Source organism: Apteryx mantelli, chromosome 13 (assembly GCF_036417845.1).
Source record: "Apteryx mantelli isolate bAptMan1 chromosome 13, bAptMan1.hap1, whole genome shotgun sequence".
Lineage (NCBI taxonomy): Eukaryota > Metazoa > Chordata > Aves > Apterygiformes > Apterygidae > Apteryx > Apteryx mantelli.
Genome location: NC_089990.1, coordinates 19,002,647 through 19,019,398, shown reverse-complemented (window position 1 = coordinate 19,019,398; position 16,752 = coordinate 19,002,647). Strand labels below are relative to the sequence as shown.

General features: G+C 43.3%; 1 protein-coding gene across 2 annotated transcripts in view; it reads right to left on the bottom strand.

Moving 5' to 3' along the window:
• The window catches only part of GRIA3 (glutamate ionotropic receptor AMPA type subunit 3), a 154,790-nt gene extending 138,749 nt beyond the window's left edge, over positions 1-16,041 (bottom strand). For both annotated transcript variants that reach the window (XM_067304266.1, XM_067304264.1), the window contains exons 1-2: positions 15,860-16,041; positions 15,118-15,276 (exon numbers count right to left, since the gene is read on the bottom strand). In XM_067304266.1, coding sequence (XP_067160367.1) covers positions 15,118-15,276; positions 15,860-15,959 — 259 coding nt within the window. In that variant the 5' untranslated portion in view covers positions 15,960-16,041. The remainder of the gene's footprint in view (positions 1-15,117; positions 15,277-15,859) is intronic.
• Between the last annotated feature and the right edge of the window lie 711 nt (positions 16,042-16,752).

Genomic DNA, 16,752 nt, shown 5'->3' with positions numbered 1-16,752 from the left:
ATCTAATCTTTACTTCATGATCATAGTTTTTCCAAAATACGGATCATTCTGTCAATGGAAGACCACATCCTACAGGAATGAGAGAGGGGCTTTTACTTCAGCTTTGCGGTTTTGTTTAGCATTGTGATTTAGAACAACAGATTGTTCCAGTGAAGGGACAGAAGCTGCGGCCGAAGGGCCATCTGCTGAGCTTCTCTCCAGCGAATCCAGTATCAAAAGGAGGATGTGACGGAGCACCCACTCAACTGGGATACACACCATTGACTAAGTGACAGACTGAAGGACGAAAAACTTTCGAGGGTCAGTGTAGACAAACATAACCATTGTGTTTTTTTCTTTTAAACCAAAAATCAGAAAGATGAAGGTATTTGCTATAAACCCAGAGGGCTGCTACTGTACGCACTGCAAACAGGGCTTGCCTCTAGTTTTTCTTTGCTTTTAAAACAAAACTGTGGTAATACAGTAGACTGAAACGGTTACTTTTATGTCTTCAGCTTATAAGAAATCCTTTACTTGTTTAATAAAATAAAATTTCCTTAGTCTCCACAGCAGAGTATTTTTCAGACCAGTTAGACCTCATTGGGGTTTCACCATGTCAGCTCACTTCAACATAAATTTGCTAACCGGCTGTTTCTACTGAAGGTGTTACAATACTCTTTGGAGCATGCTACTCCATTATGTTTTCCTTTAGGTAACTTGCACTATTCTTAAATTTGGATTAAGAAAAGTCTATGTATACTCTGCCTATAAGGATGTATAATTCAGTGCATCATTTCATATCCCAGCTGTCAACAGAGACAACATTTTTATAATACATGTATTGTACATGTGCCAGTATGAGATGAATAGTCCTGTAACTATAATCGATACTGTTCATTGAAACAACTGGCAGTAGCATTTCAGACAACTGGCAATTTCATCAGTTTCACCGGGCTGCCCAAAAGTAAACACCTGAGATGAATAAATGATCCTGTGGTTATCTATAAATAATACTAATCTCAGTTGTTTGTTTTAGGGGGTTCATCACTGCGAAGCAGAGGAGCTTCATTTTGGTGCAAAAGGCATGGCAGGCTTCAAGAAACTAATGAAATGCTGAAGAATTATTTTACTGTTGTTTTTTCCAAGCACCCAAGTATTTTATTTGCATACAGGCACTACTGAAAGTACCAGGATCCCTCCAATGTTACAGCACAGAGCTCTGCAGGAAACTTGCATGATCTCAAGGATTTGCAACCTTCTCAAAAGTCAAACTGGATTCAGAGAAAGCTCCAGTGATCTGAATAAGCCTACCCTGGGGATAGCTAATGCCAGCTCTGAGAAAACCTGAGCAGGGTTTGGATTTTTTTTTTTTTTAAACTACTTCAGTGTTAAAATCGCCCACCCTTAAAAGAGTTTCTCGGAGCCAAACAGACCAAAGAGCTCAATGTTTATGAGACTAAAGCTCAGGCTGATGGGTGTGAGGTGAACCCAGGCAGACAGGGAACAGAAGGCACCATTCACAAGCCAGTTCATTGCCTCTCTAAAGTGAAATAGTTTTTTTAATCATGGTCTATCTGCTCCCATCTATTGAAAGCATGGCAGGAGCAGAAAACACAGGAAAAGGATTAAAGATAGTTGACTGAAGGGAAGAAACACATCTCTGCCAAGTCCAGATCCCAAAGAAAACTTCCAAATCCCTACACTGAGAAAGAGATCCATTTGGTTCTCCCTGGCAGTCTTTCTGGGCCTGCGATCCATCACAGCAACACTGCTACCCAGCCTATAAGCCTGGGGATCAGAGGGTCACCACCACTGAGGCTATGAGCATATTTCCTCCTCTGCAAGAAAAACTCCTAACCCATCGGGAATTACTATGTTTTCTACCACATTTTTACCTACTAGTAAGGAATCACAATGTCCCTGGTGCATGCTCCAGTGGGAGACAGAGGAATGACCAGTTTTCCCAAGGAGCTAGAGCTGGCACTCATTTGCTTCCAGGTAGCATTTGTGCTGCCACGAGACATCACTGCAGAGAGCTCAATATACCATAGGACTGCAGCAGTTTCTTGCTTGCAGACACCCAGGAACAGGAGCCAAAGCCTTTGTCACCTCAGCTCCTTGCTTCAGAGCGTAACACTGCGCAGAAACTCCACCAGACGAGCTCTGCAGAAATGCCTGGGTCCTTTGAGACTATCTAGGTAACCAGACTGCTGCTGGACCAGGTTTGAAGAGTCACATAGTTCCATCCATAACTATAAACAATCACTTTTAATTCAGACAGCCTGTTGCCAACAATATTTATATGCTGGCAATTAAAATAATCATTAAGTTGCAGCATTATCCAATTTACAAGCTTATTGCTATAATAATACATGAAGACAAAATTAACACATCCAGCCACACCAAGAAAGCATTTCAGTGGGCTGTTTCTGGCATAATGGCCAACAGTGAAAGGATTAATGACATTAACTCCTTTTGAAGAAGAACACTGGACAAACAGTGGAAGCTCACAACCCAGTTGGTGCCTCCATGCCTCGGAGGAATGAGACAAGCTGTACTGTGGAAGCTGCCTTTGCAAACAGAAAGTCAATAGCTGTTTTAAAATGAAAGCCTTGATTATACTTTTAAAGCAAAATTATCTGTGGGACATTCATAGAGAAAAGCCAGTTCTTTGAGAATGAGTGAATTTACCAAGCTGCAGTTCTTTATTGTTTTTGATCATCACTATTTGACAGTTACTGCTTTTTTTTTTCCCCTACATTGGGAATAAATCTCTACATGCTTGCAACTGTAATCGCTGCAGCACCGCACTGTATACTTCTCTGTGACTAGATTTAAAGTGGGAATCTGTCACAAAAAAGCCTGAACAAACTGGGTAGGAGGATGGCTAAACTGGTAAAATTAAGTCTCTCAGTTTCAGGTAAATGATTAGATAGCAGCGCAGACTGGTGTTAATCGAAAGTCCCTAAAGAGAGCTCAGTGAACAGCTCTTAGTGGATGCTGGCCTCTGTAAGAGCCGCCCTCCTGCGACGGGCACGAATCGACCCTTTGCTGGCAGGCTCAGCGGAGAAGCCAGCGGGCAGTGTCTGAACTGCAGGCCCTTCGCTCATGCAGGGCAAAGGCACAGAGAGTACCGATCATCCAGCAGGTTTGATCTTAATCCTTTACACTTCTATAGCATCTTTCATCCAGGAAAGACGGGCAGGATAGCACAGCAGAATCTGACTGCTAGTGCCCTTCCTACACCTATTTTGCAGAACAAGGTCTCCCGCCTTTGGGACTTCCCAGTACTTTTTGCAAGTGCTTTCCCATACACTGATTTCCACAGCTGAATTTCTGAGAAACTGAAATGACAGATTCAGACTTTACATGCAGCTTTGCTCTACCTTCTTCAGAACAGAATTAATAATCAATAATGAGTAAGTTATTGCCCAGAATGTTTTAATTCCCTTAAAGAGAACCCTGCAATAAACCAAATTCAACCCAATCTACCCTGGCATACACAGGGCTGATATAAACATTTTTAGAGACCATTTAGTAAAAAGGAGGAATCATATTAATCCTGCTTGCAATTTTGTCCAGAAAAATGCCATTTTTAAATTCATGTGAAGATCCTGATTAATGCAGAATATTCCAGAGCAGTAGATTCTGGAAGCAATTAACAAAACAATTCTTATTAACACAGGGAATCTCCAGACATTATCAAGGAAGCATAAAATCTTTTCAGAAAAGCCTGCAGGGAAAATGTACTTTAATATCCAATTGTATTCTCCAGTGTATGCAGAAATTGCCTCAACTCAAATCTGAAAGGCATCTTATATGAAAGAAAGGCTAACACTGCAGAACACCACAATAAGAATTTAAGACAGGAAGTGCAGATAATTTATCTGAATGAAGCTTCCAGGAGAATAAGTGGTTTATGTTGATAATGATCCAAGCTGGAATCTCACCAGGATGCAGGGGTTAGCAGCATCACTATTCATGATAGGTTCACTATTCATGAAAAATAACAGGGTATTTTTACAGATAATAGGCTAAAATGCTAGCTTTGTGCTTCAGTCAAAAGACCCTGTTTTGCCAGAGATCTTTTCTTGGATTAGCTATAAAGTGACTCAGAAAAAGGTGGCATCTTTTTCAATCAGCGCTATCACTATTTATCCAAGTAGGTAAGAGAAGCAATGAGTTAAATTTCACTGAGAAGTCTATGGTCTTCCTTTAATGTCACCCAGTCTCTATTCATAGAAGAATTGCAAAATCCATAAGCTGATGCAGAGAGAAATAGAAAAATAGTAAAACAGGGAAAAAGAAAAATGAAGATCTGAGAAGTGGATATGGTGTAAGTGATGCCTGCTAAAAGCAAGGTCAGCACTTTGCACTAGAGACTATTTGATTTACTCTATTTTGTTTCAATTGAAAAACAAAATCTTTCCCTGGCAGATTCTGCTCTACACAGTCTATTACAGATACTTCTGAGATACCCAGCATCATTTATAAAGGGACACTTATTACTGCGGAACGTGAACATTTTGTTAAATTTCCCAAAGTTCCGAGCGGAAATATGTGTAACATTAAACAAGGGGGTATTCAGCTGGTCTAACTTTAGGCTTGAAATTTAGTTATTAAAGTCAGGGGCTTAGACCACCTGGGTAGTGGAGGAGGAGAGGTGGCCTACTGATGAAGATGCTCCGAGTCTCCCTCGGAGAATCCACGGCTGCCCTAGGTCCCCCACCCCTCGCTTACCCAGACACTCAGTCAGGAACACCCCACGATGGACCGCTCTCTTTTTATCCTGCTATACTCTACTGGCTTCACTCCTCCAAAAGCCCACAAGGCTCCCCCAAATTTATCCTGGTGTAAATCAGATCAGAATAAGACCTCATTATGAATCTTGACTGCGCACGTTCACCTAATGGGATATGAAAGGGCTTTTTCTCTATCAGAGCAGAGCAATGAAACACTAAAACATTTAGGTGTCAGTGGTCACTGCAGATACGCACAACTACGTATCACTGCTTGCGACATCTTTTCATGTTACACAAAACACAACTGGCAGTAAAGCACACCTTGTGCATACAAGTGCACATTTTTGAAACAGGACATCATGTTTGTAGAAAATACTGGTACATCTACTACACTCTGCACGTAGTATAGCTAGACTGATTCATGCTTTAAACAAGATAACTCACGCACCTGGAACAGCCAAAGTAGAATCCTAAAAAACTTCAGGGACAGTGAACTGGTCTCATTTTGACCAATTTTTGGACTCATCCCACTGCCTTTCCAGGTAATAAGTAAGTGGCTGTAGATTGTGTAAAAGGCATGCTATACATACTTTAACTGATAAAAATTGCTAGTCCATAAAATCCATCACAAACAGCTTGTGCTATATACCCTGAAAAATGCAGTGAGCCAAAACACATACAAAAAGTTATTCACATCCATCATCTATATGCCCTTACATTGAAAAAGGGCAGATTCATGTCTGCGGAAACATTTTGTTAACTGGTATATGCTTCAGTAAACTGTTTCTCTCAGGAAAAAGAGGTATGTAGCCCAGAAATCATCTCCAAAACAAAAAATTTGGCTTCAGCTGGAACCAAATGAATTTTTGAAGTCTGAAACAATTTAAAAAAGCTGTTGTATTTAATTCACTTTTTTTAATGACTTTCTGGTCAATTCCAAACTAATCTTTAAAATCTTTTTGGAACTGCATCTGAACTGAAAGATTAGCAAGTCACACAGCTCCCATCATTTCCAATCATGTGTCTTTTAGAAATCATGCAACATGATGTTCTGGGATAGACATTCTCTTCTAGGATAACAGAACTGCAGTGAGGTAATGGCACTATGGAGGAGCAAGGTCTGAATTGTACAAGGTGTTCAGTGTACATGTGAGAACTACCATTAGTTGTGAGAATCACTCTGCCAGCGTGATTGAAATAGGAAAGAAATAGGATTAGCTAGCAAGACCACATCCATTTTTTCTTTAGTATTGTTTTATATTCATCAAGAAGTTATAAACTGTCCTAGAAAACAGCATTTTAAAAAGGGAATTAAAAGCAGGATAGAGGATGATATGCTGACTGCTTAGACAGCCAGCATTTCCTCAGGTCCAGCACCTTTCGACATCACTGCAGCGATGGTAGCGAAGCTGCTCTGGTGATGCTACCAGACCACAGCACAAACACTTTGAAGAAAGATGGTCGAGTACATTAAACTTCCAAGACAATTTAGAATCCCCTTAACGGTTTAGATTCAATGCAGGGTTAGACCCCTGGGTCAGTCCTTTGCAAATCAATGGACACTAATTAGCTCTCACCTATCTGCTGGGAAACAACAGTGCATATGAACTTGAGTTCTCCAGCCATCAGACCATTAGAATCCAAACTTGGGGATATTAGTGGTAAAGCCTCAGAAGACCCCAAATCCTAAAACTGATAAAAAATAACCTCATATCACCTTCTTATGTAGGGTAGCTATGGAAAGCTCATTATCTAAAACACCCCCCCCCCCAAACACACACACTACCATTTCTCCCCAAGCCACCTCCCCTGCCTCTCCCCACCCCCAAAAGTTGTTAAGGATTTTAGCATTCACAGCAGGGTTCAAAGATCAATCGAGATGTGTCAGGATGCAGCAACCCTGTGATTCTTCACATGAAGATGGCTAATCGCTTGAAAAAGCAAGTAGCCTCTGCTTGGAAATAGTAATTAAAAGGCACTGGTCTCAGAAGGTACTGATTGCCAACTCACTTTTACAGAGCTCAGAATGGACAAAACTGAGTGTTGAAGGCACCTAGGGATTTATAGAACTGGACTCTGGATCTTCTTTTCAGCAACCTGGATCAATGTTCTCTTTTTCCGTGGGGTCCCTTAAACCTTCAACACAGGTCAGGGTGAGTTTTTCCACCGACTTTTGAAAAAGGACTGCAAGACTAAATTTCCCCAATTTCTGCTGTTCAACTTTCCTACCTCTTAGCTGTCTAGTTATCATGCTTTAAGTGGTACTTCGAGTTAAGTCTGACTGTCTTCTCTTACAACGTAATGCATCAGCAAGCTCATGTCCACCACTTGCCTTAGATACACTATGGTGCCAGTTATGAATGGGATCATCAGGAACCCAGTACTACTCATATTAGCTGTTGTGGATGCTAACTGGCAAAGGCCAGCCTCTGAGCAGTTACCCTTCAGGGATCAGTGCTAGACCAACATATCCTGCTTTCTCTAGAAAACATCAGAGGATTCAAAGTCCGAGCTGTGTTCAGAAAGGGAACTGCAGCACCTCTCTCTGACTAAGATCTGTGAAATGGAAGTCAGACACAGAAATCTGAGAAGGCAACAATCCCTGAAATGCACTGCCCCACATCTCTTGGGAAAGTTAGCCACTGTGAGATTCAAGTCACAGCACATCCTACAAGCCTCACTGGGAGAAACCAACAGGCAGCTCCACTTCCACTGAAGACAGTTCTTTCTCCCACCACTCAAATAAGCAGTCTCAGTGTGGGTCAGTAAGCAAAAGTCAGGCAAATGCTGTGCTGTAGAAATGTAAACTGTACTTACAACAAAAACCCAGGATGTATAGGAAGCAAAGAACTTCTTAATATTGAACTTGCTTTCTTTCCAACAGCTTTGCTTATCTCAAGTGAAGAGCTGAAGATATCTCTTTTGTCAAGTGACAGATTGGCTTTCTGTACAGCTGCGACATGTTCTCCTAGGTTCATCAGCAGGAATGCACATCTTCTGACAAGCACAGCAAATTAGTGCTATTTTGATTTGTTTTTCAGAAGGATGAAGACTTGTTTTTTATTATTTATTTATTTAAAGGAATGGTGAGGAATGGAGGAAGTGATCAATAAAATGGAAGAGGCCCTTCTAGCCAAGACTCTCCTAGTTTTTCCACTGTAAACAGTCTTTCAACATCTGTTGATGTAGGTAAATTGTATTACCCTTCCATAAGAGATGGCAAAACTATGCTACCAAAAGTGACCAACTGATTTCCTCCAAATCATGGTAAAAGCCAGTGGAAGAGCCAATGATTTCCAATGATTAACCCCTTGACCATACAACCTGTGGTCGAACAATAGATGTTTGCATAGGGCAAAACTACCGATGGTAACAAGCACCACTCTACAGGTCAGTCCAGGAGATACAGGAGTGAAAATAATGAAATACACACAGAGTGAAGTATACATGGAATATATACCACCAGACAGTGGATATACATTTCCCAGATACCATTTCTAAAATAGTTATTGTATTAAAAAGGACTCAAGACAGGTAGAATCACAGTGCAGCCCTACATTTCCCCTCCCCCCCCCCATTCCTGATCACAATTTCAAACATCACTTGTGACTAAACCCCAGCAAATACAAGCCCAACACAAGGGCAGGCCCAGGCATCCAAATGCAATTGCAGAACTTACAAGTGGTCTGAAAGTGGATGCATAAATTGTTTTTGAAAGAAGTAAAAGCAACTTTGAGCATATCTGAAATGTCCAAATAGTCTAGTAAAGTAATTACACACAAGTGATCTTATAGGTCACTCCATTCCAGCAGAAGAGTGCTCACCTGGGCTATTATCCAATTCTAGGAGTGCAATTCACCCTTTTTACAAGTGCCTGGGCAAGTCACCTGTATTGCAGTGTTCCTGCAGGTTGATCCTCATGCATAAGGGCCTCTGTGCCTCCTATTAGCGTCTGTGTGATGGCTGCACATTGCCACTCGCTATTTTAGAAGTGGTTAAGAAGATAAGGAAACAGACCCAGTGCCTCAGAACCCACCAGAAAGACAGGCAGGAGCGAGTGCTAGGTGGAGGCATTGACATAACTCCTTCCTACATTCGCTTCCTTTTTACACAGGAACCTCATCTCCTTTTCCTCTCTCTATGATAGTTTTACCCATGAGGATTACATCTTGGTGAGAACAACCAGAAAGGCACACACTGACTTTGAACGTTTCACATATAGATACACGTTGGCAAATGAAATACTACAGAACTATTTCCAAACTCTCTGAAAAGTAGTCACTCCAGAGTACACATGGCATAGTTCTGTGATAGGTGTTAGTTAACATCCACACTGCAATACCTACAAACCGCTGAACGCGGGCCTCTTATTTGGAGTCCTCACAGAATGACTGCAAATTAAAAACTCAAGGATGATTTCAAGTTTGAGGTTTCTAAGGCATTCAATATTCTGAAGTTCAACAGTAATATAAAGTAGGTAATATAACTGAGGGAAGCATACATCTGCCTGTGATGGCAAAACACAACACACACACACTTTTGGAAGAAAAAAAAATCCCCGTGGATGAAGCATGGAGATTGCTTCACTACAGTGATCATCACACAGTTTCACAGAAACTGGTTTGATCTAGATCAATCATTTTTAGCTTTCTATTTTTAGACTGCTACACTGTTCTAGTGGAGGCACAAACCCTTGTACAGCAAATTTAAGCCTCATGACAATAGGAATGGAGTTTTTAGGTTGCCTTATGAGCTCCCTTAGAAGGCAGGCCTTGGCCTTCCAGTGATCTATATTGTACGGAATAAAAGTTACTGATCCTAGGCTCTACCTTGAACACCAAACACGAAACCAACATAAACGTCTTTCTCACAATAAGTGTACCAGAGTTTTCAGTGATACTGTTCTGTTTGATTTGAAACTGAACTATAAAAATAAACAGCTGCTGCTTTAAAACAACATATTCTAGAACTTGTAAGGATGCCTATCTAAATCAATTAGCATTCCAAATGGGATAACGGCAAAATACGTACTTTAGATGGAAAAATGTTAAATTGCTGGATTGTGCCAAAAAGAAAAATCATTAAAGATACACCAGCTCCCTCTCCCACTTTTCACTTCACACTGTCTTGCATAAGAAGCCTACACTTGCAGTAGACCGGCCTCCTACCTCCCAGAGACTACCAGGACAGAGCCAGCGCACAGTGTGCCCAAGGGAAAGAAACCCACCATCTTCTGTAGCTCTTGCACAGTTCCTGAAACTGTGTGCTGTTGTTGTTAAAAGCTACTGTGGCCTGCTTGTTTCCCATCACGACAACTCCATTTCCTTCTGGAAGTGGACTATAGCTGTTACATGTTTTGTTAGAACTGGGAGTTAATTGGTAGCTCTCCAACTCATGTTAATAGTCCAATGGGTTCTGCAGGCCCAGTGCTATCTAAGAGCGAGCATGAGTTGATCTCTATATCGGCACAAAATCTCTCTGAAATTAAACAAGGAGATGGCTCTCTGCATAGTGCTTTACTCTTCGCTCACTTGGTGAATTTCAAAAAAGTGTTCATGTAATAAATATGGAGTTAAGTATAATCGTAACATCTAAACAGTATGTAAATGCATAAATATGTAGCAGAGGAGGAAAGGGGATTCAGCTTATTTTAAAATTAAGTTAAGAAACCCTTAATGAAACATGATTTAAAATAATATGGTTCCTTCTAGTAGCACCAAGACCACATTCAGCTTAACAACAATTCATCGGCTTTGCAATGAAGTGTGGACCAACTTTAATGGGACAACATCCTGCTTCACTTTTCCATCTATCCCAAAATTGCAAAAGCTTTGACCTCCGAGCTGAAAACACCTTATTTTCATTGGTCACACAGCAGTAATGTGCAATGTTTGAGGAAGTTCCTAGCATCAAAGGCATTTTTTGGAGCAGTGATGAACAGAGCTGTGAGGAGAGCACATTTCCAGGTGTTTTACCACAGCCTGCTTGGAGAAACCATGGTGCATGCTTTACTGGGAGAGGTAGGCACTTACCCTGTAGTCTTTATTCAGGCAAAACCACCAGTGTATGGCCCAAACTTGGCAAGACTTTGGGAGAGGCATGCTTATGCTTTTGGCACTGGGGAGCTGACCACTTTCAGCATCAGTGTCCTTTGCCAGCTGGACAAAGAGTACACAGATGCAAGGGAAGCAAATTATCTGCCCACTGGCAAAAAGAAATGCTGAGCAGCACCTAGGGAGAAAGTGTGTGCGCACATACATGAACATATACATATGAGCCTGTGCATCAGGAAAGGGAATAAATACAGTTAAACTGGAAAAATTGTCCAACACCAGCCCTGTGGTATCATATTTGCAACATTCTCAGAACAGCAAAAACCAGGCACTACTTGCACTAAAATCTCCTTAGCTGAATTTTAAAGAATAAACACAACGAGAACAATAAAGAATAATTTTCAGAGAAAGGCAGAAGCCTGATTCCCTCAAGTAAGTGCCCAAACAGTTAAAGGATTTTAGCAACTTAAGGTAACTACGTGATTATATTTTCCCTCTTTCGTTTCTTAAAGAATGAGTGCCTGTGGGAGAGGAAAAAAACCCCTACACATTAAAATTTGGTAAAATATAAAAAAGAGCCTTCTGGGTTAGGAAGATATGAGAAATGACTTAAAAAAATTAATGAGACAAGGATCTGTAGCTGATAGGTTAGGCTTAGCAGAGAGGGAATCTGCCTGTAGATTAATTAGATTCTGCAATCAAAGTCTCTTTTCTCCTGTACACATCCCACCGCTATCATTACATGATCAACAGATTTTTTACAAAAACTAATGCTTTCTTTTGAGAAATTCCATGGAGATTATCTATAAGACTGAGTTTGCTTTTCTAAATATTTCTCGCAAATTGTACATAATCCAAGAGCACATTTGTTGGCTGTAAAGGTGTACAACAGCAATTTTTTGCAATGACAGTGCAGAGAGGGAATATGAGATCTGTGTGCTAATGAGCTGACACTGCAGAGGCTAGAGCAGTGTTAGTATAGTGCACTACAAGTGCAGAGCAGAAAGACATACGCGGGTTATTTCTAGGGAATATGATCTACAGAACTGTACGCATAATTCAACATTAATACTAACACCCTCCATCAGAGGTTATAATAAAAATGTATAAATTCATCAGTCAAGCATTCTTCACATCTGAGCTGTTATACCCGTATCATTTTGAAAAAGACAGCTCACTCCCTTTGTGAGAAATTTTGAAGAAAAGATATGCCATTCATGATTTACTCCATTTTATCCATATGCAGCTCAAGTTAACTTTTTCCTTTTTGTTTTCTCTAATGACAGAAAGCTGCATATTTTAAGAGATGAATAAACCCCCCAAAGCCAACCAATAAACTTTAATTCACCTTTAAATACAGTGGAATTTTCATCTGTTTTTGCATTTCCTTTCTATGACGGTATCACATAGCTAAATAAATAGGTGAGTAGTTAAATAGAGAGTGGATGAATACTGCATGCGCATGCGTGCATGTGTAAGTGTAAATTAAATACATATAGAGAAGCTCAGTGTTAGCAGTGAAGCAGGGAACACAGAGGTTGTACATGAAAATCAGATTAAGCATCATTTAACTGACAAGGGAATGAGAGGGAGGGGCTTAGGGCAGGATTTTTTTTTTCCCTTTTGCTTCTAAACAAGTTTGCTCTCATCATGGGATATTGCCAAACCAACCCTATTGGAGGTGGGCTTTTTATTTCTGGCTCACGATGATACTTCAGAAGGCTTTTTTTCCTGCCTCTGGAATGCACCAGATTGCACCAAGCAGGCAGGATGTGCAGTTGTACAGTAAGAATAAGAGTCTTTCCTGAACAAAGCGCCCCTCAATCCCTGCGCACACGAACGTTCATTACAGCCACTGTAAGAGCAAGGGGGAATGCAAAGTATTAGCTAATGGCTACTGACTAGCACAGGCACTAGGCTCAACCTACACCTGCTACTTTCTCCGATTTCCTTTCAGTTTCTTTACATATCCCACCACAAAGTCAGTCGCAGCCTTTCTCTCCAGTGAAGGCAGCCAGAGTCACTGCAGGTTTCTCTTATATGGATCCCTGCCAATTGCAAATATTGATCAAAAGGTTGTGTGACAGCACTCGAGACAATTTATGCTTATCTTCAATAGAAGTAAAAATGTTGTGGAAAGGATTCCTTCATGGATACGGCAGCACCCTGAAATTATCTGCCACTCCACTAGGAAGTGAGGATGTGGTTAAGGATACTTGGGCCAGAATGTTTTACACATTAGCTGGGTAATGTGATGAGCTATTAGTTCATCCTCAGGCATTGATATGTATGAGCATTCTGACTTTCAAAGATAATTGCTTACAGATCTGAAAAGAGCAACTGTTCTCAATGATTGGCGACTTGGACTCGCTATATTATTTTCCTACCAACAGTATTACTAGATGCCTGGCATTGCTACAGACAAGGTCACCTTTTCATTTTCTTCCTTCTGTTTCTTTTTCCACATCTGCTATTTTTAAATAGGTTACTATAGGCTGGTATTCTCTGGTCCAAGGTTTCTCCAGAGATTTGAGTTTTCCAAATTTTACTGCATTAGTAGTATGCCTGTTGGAATACGTAGCCTCATACTACAGAAAATCAACTCTCATCTTGCTAAATCGCCATAGCTTTCACTAAGCATTGACAAAAATCATTAGCTGTCAGAAGATGAGGAGCACACTAACTAAATAATACATCGACTGCCTCTGAATGACTGTGTGTTTCACTTGTCTTGGTGGGATCTGTGAAGTAGTGCTGGCAGAACTTTTAAAAAACAATTAATAATTAATCACCCAAGCAGTTTAATGTATTTAGTTTAAATCCATATAATTGATATTTAGGAAACTGTGTTTGAGATGCAGCCTCTTGAAGGGATTACACTGATTAAGGATTAATAGTCAGATGTTTGCTGTAAGAGCTATTGAGGCAGGATAGGATTAGTAAAATAAGATGCAAAGTACAGACACACTTTTATTTACCTTTTTTTCCACTTTAGTGAATATTTTAATTGGATATTACATAATTAACCCCGCCCCCCCCAACTTTTAAAGGTCCTAATTCAAAGCCCTTTTAAAAGTCTGATGCTGCACTAACAAGAAGCAATCACATGGGGGTATGTTAGAACATCAGCCCACAATTTCTCTGAATATTTCCATATTGTATATTTTCCAACCATGAATTATCTCAGAAAATATTTTATTCTTCCTAGCATTTTAGATATATACTTTTCTAGCCTTCCTATTATATAGGAGAAGAATATAAAGAACTATTCTAATCCCTAAAAACAAAAATTAAAGAAATAAGATATTAAAATAAGGACATTGTTTTAAAACAACAACTAATATTTTTTAGGACTCCACATTAGTACAATGCTTCATCTTCAAGAAATCCTACACTGAGAGTATATGAACAGGAATCCTGTTCATAAAGTTGGTACCTGGCATTCAGAGATCCTTTAGATCACGTACAGACATATTTCTGTACACTGCAAAATATATACAACTACCTCTCAGTAAGACTCCACACATTTTCAAAGGTTTATGAAAAAAACTGTAAAAAAGTTCATATAGACACAACAGCAAAGCCAATATTCAGAAACTACTATTGGTAAATGAATGCTTTTTTAAATGCAGAGCACACACCAGTCTTTCAGAAAGGGATTTCTCTTTTTAACACCCCATTAACACTACTCAAAGTTCTATTTTGCTTCTTTTGTTAATAAAGGCTCAAATTATACGTATGCATTGGTTGTGCAAAGCTATTATTCATCATGCTAAGCATTCTGATTCTCTTTCTTCTCCCTTCAGCTCTAGGGGTATTCATCAGTTTATAGTCTCATCAGTTTTTTAATCAGGACTTTCACTGTAAGGAAAAAATGAAACAATGCAAAATGGTATTTTAGAGCAGAGGAGGCAAGCAAGCCCCTCCAGTTCTATCTCAAGGTCACCTGTAAACAGCTGTTTCTGTTTTACTCCTACATGGTATTATTTGCAAATTATGCTGTTTCACACAACTAGGCTGTAACCTGAACAAAAAAGGGATGTTACTTCAGCAAGGATTCACTAATCACGGCTACACAACACTGCCATACAAGTAATGCGGTTGTTTTTTCTGTAAAACAAAGACTAAAGGGGGGAAAAAGAAGTGGCAAGAGAACTTTCCCTGAGACATTATTCAACCATATAATGCTGCAAATCCACTAAACCTCATGTCAGTAGGTACACGCGCACATACACATTTGTTGCACTGCATCATATGAATGATAACTCCAGGCCACCGGGGAAAAACTGAATGTAAAGATGGATAACAAGGAAATAATTTTTAAAAGGCACGTATTTACTTACAAGCATTTGTCACTGAAAAACTGTTGGAAGAGTCCAAATGATCGACATGATAGTTCAGATGGAAGGGCTTTTCTGTGGTGTTTTGGTTGGTGTTGTATAACTGCACAGCAAATCGAAACGCACTGTGCTCCTGAACAGTGTTTCTCATGAAAAGTCCACCTGCGATGGAAGAACGGGAAAAGACGTTTCAGAACGAATCGTCAGAAGCAACAGACGCAGCGAGTTACACTCACGCGCTGCCCATGCCGGCGACAAGGGGCAGGAGCGGGCTGCGCGCGGGCCCCGAGCCGGGCAGCGTGCGCACACGCAGCGCGCCTCCCGCCCGAAGCCGGGCTTGCGAAGCCGCGCAGCGGGGGCTCGCTCCCCTCCCGGCGCCCGGAGCTCCGCGCTCGCCGCAGAGGTGCCGCGCGCGGTCCGGGCAGCCGCGGCCGCCGGGGCGGCAGCGCTCCGCAGAGCGGCACCGCGCAGCGCACGCTCTGGGAGGGAAAAGGCAGCGGGGCAAGGGGGTGAAAAATAAAATAATAATAATAAAAAAAAACAAGTTTCAGGCGCTCGCCCCAGCCGTGCGGCGCGCTGCGCCACGGGCTCGGGGGCGCCCGTGCGCGCTCGGGCCGCTGCTCTCCAGGTCCGCGCGGCCCCGGCCCCGCCGCCGCCGAGCGCCGCCTCCGGGCACCGCCGCTGCTGCCTCGCGGCGCGGAACGGGGCCGGCCGTGCCCCCGCGGAGCCGCCGCGGCGGGCTTACCTATGCTGATGGTGTTGGGGAAGCCGCCCAGGGCCGCCCCCGGCAGCGCGGCCAGCAGCAGCAGCAGCAGCAGCGGAGCCCGCGGCGCGCGCTGCCCCATCTTCTCCGGCCGCGGCGGTTCGGTGCCTAGAGCGAGGCGGGCGGCGCGGGCATGGGCGCAGCGGCGGGCGCGGGGCAGCGGCGGCGCCGGCAGCGAGGAGGAGGAGGACGCCCCCCGCCTGCCTCCCCGTCTTCTTTTTTTCCTCTCTCCTCTCCCAATCCCTCTCCACTCGTCTTCACCCCAGCCTGGGAGGGCTCATTGGCTGCGCCGTTGCCCGGCTCCCCCCGTCTCCGCGCCCCCCCGGCGCAGGGACTTCCCCCAAAGATGGTGGGTAGCGGCGCGGCGGCAGCACCCCGCGCCGCCGAGGCTGCTCCGCCCGGGCCGGGCGGGGCGGGGGAGATCGATCAAACTTGGCGTGAGGCGGGCGGGCGGGCGGCGCTGGCGGCCGCGGCGGCGCGGGGCTGCGGGCGCAGGGAGCTCCCCGGCCTCACGTGGGCCAGCCCGGCGCCTGCGGCGGCCCCTTTAAAGCTGCATCGCCTCGGCGTGTGTGCGAGCGAGCGGGCCGGGGCGTGGCAGGGCATGGCGTGGCGTGGTGGGGCGGGGGGCGCGAGCCGCCGCCCAAGGCGGGAAGGAGCGGGCGGGCGGGAGCGGCGCCTCGCGCGGGCGGCGCGGCTCCCCCTGAGGGGAGGGAGGGGAGGGGAGGGGAGAGGCCCCGGGGCACGGAGCCCCCGCCAGGGGCTGCCCCGCTCGCGTCCCCCCGCGCGGAGGCTCCCGCATCCGCCCGCCCGCGGCGCCTCCAGGCGAAGGGAGCCGAGGACCCCGCGCGGGGAACGTCAGGCCTCTCCAAACCTCC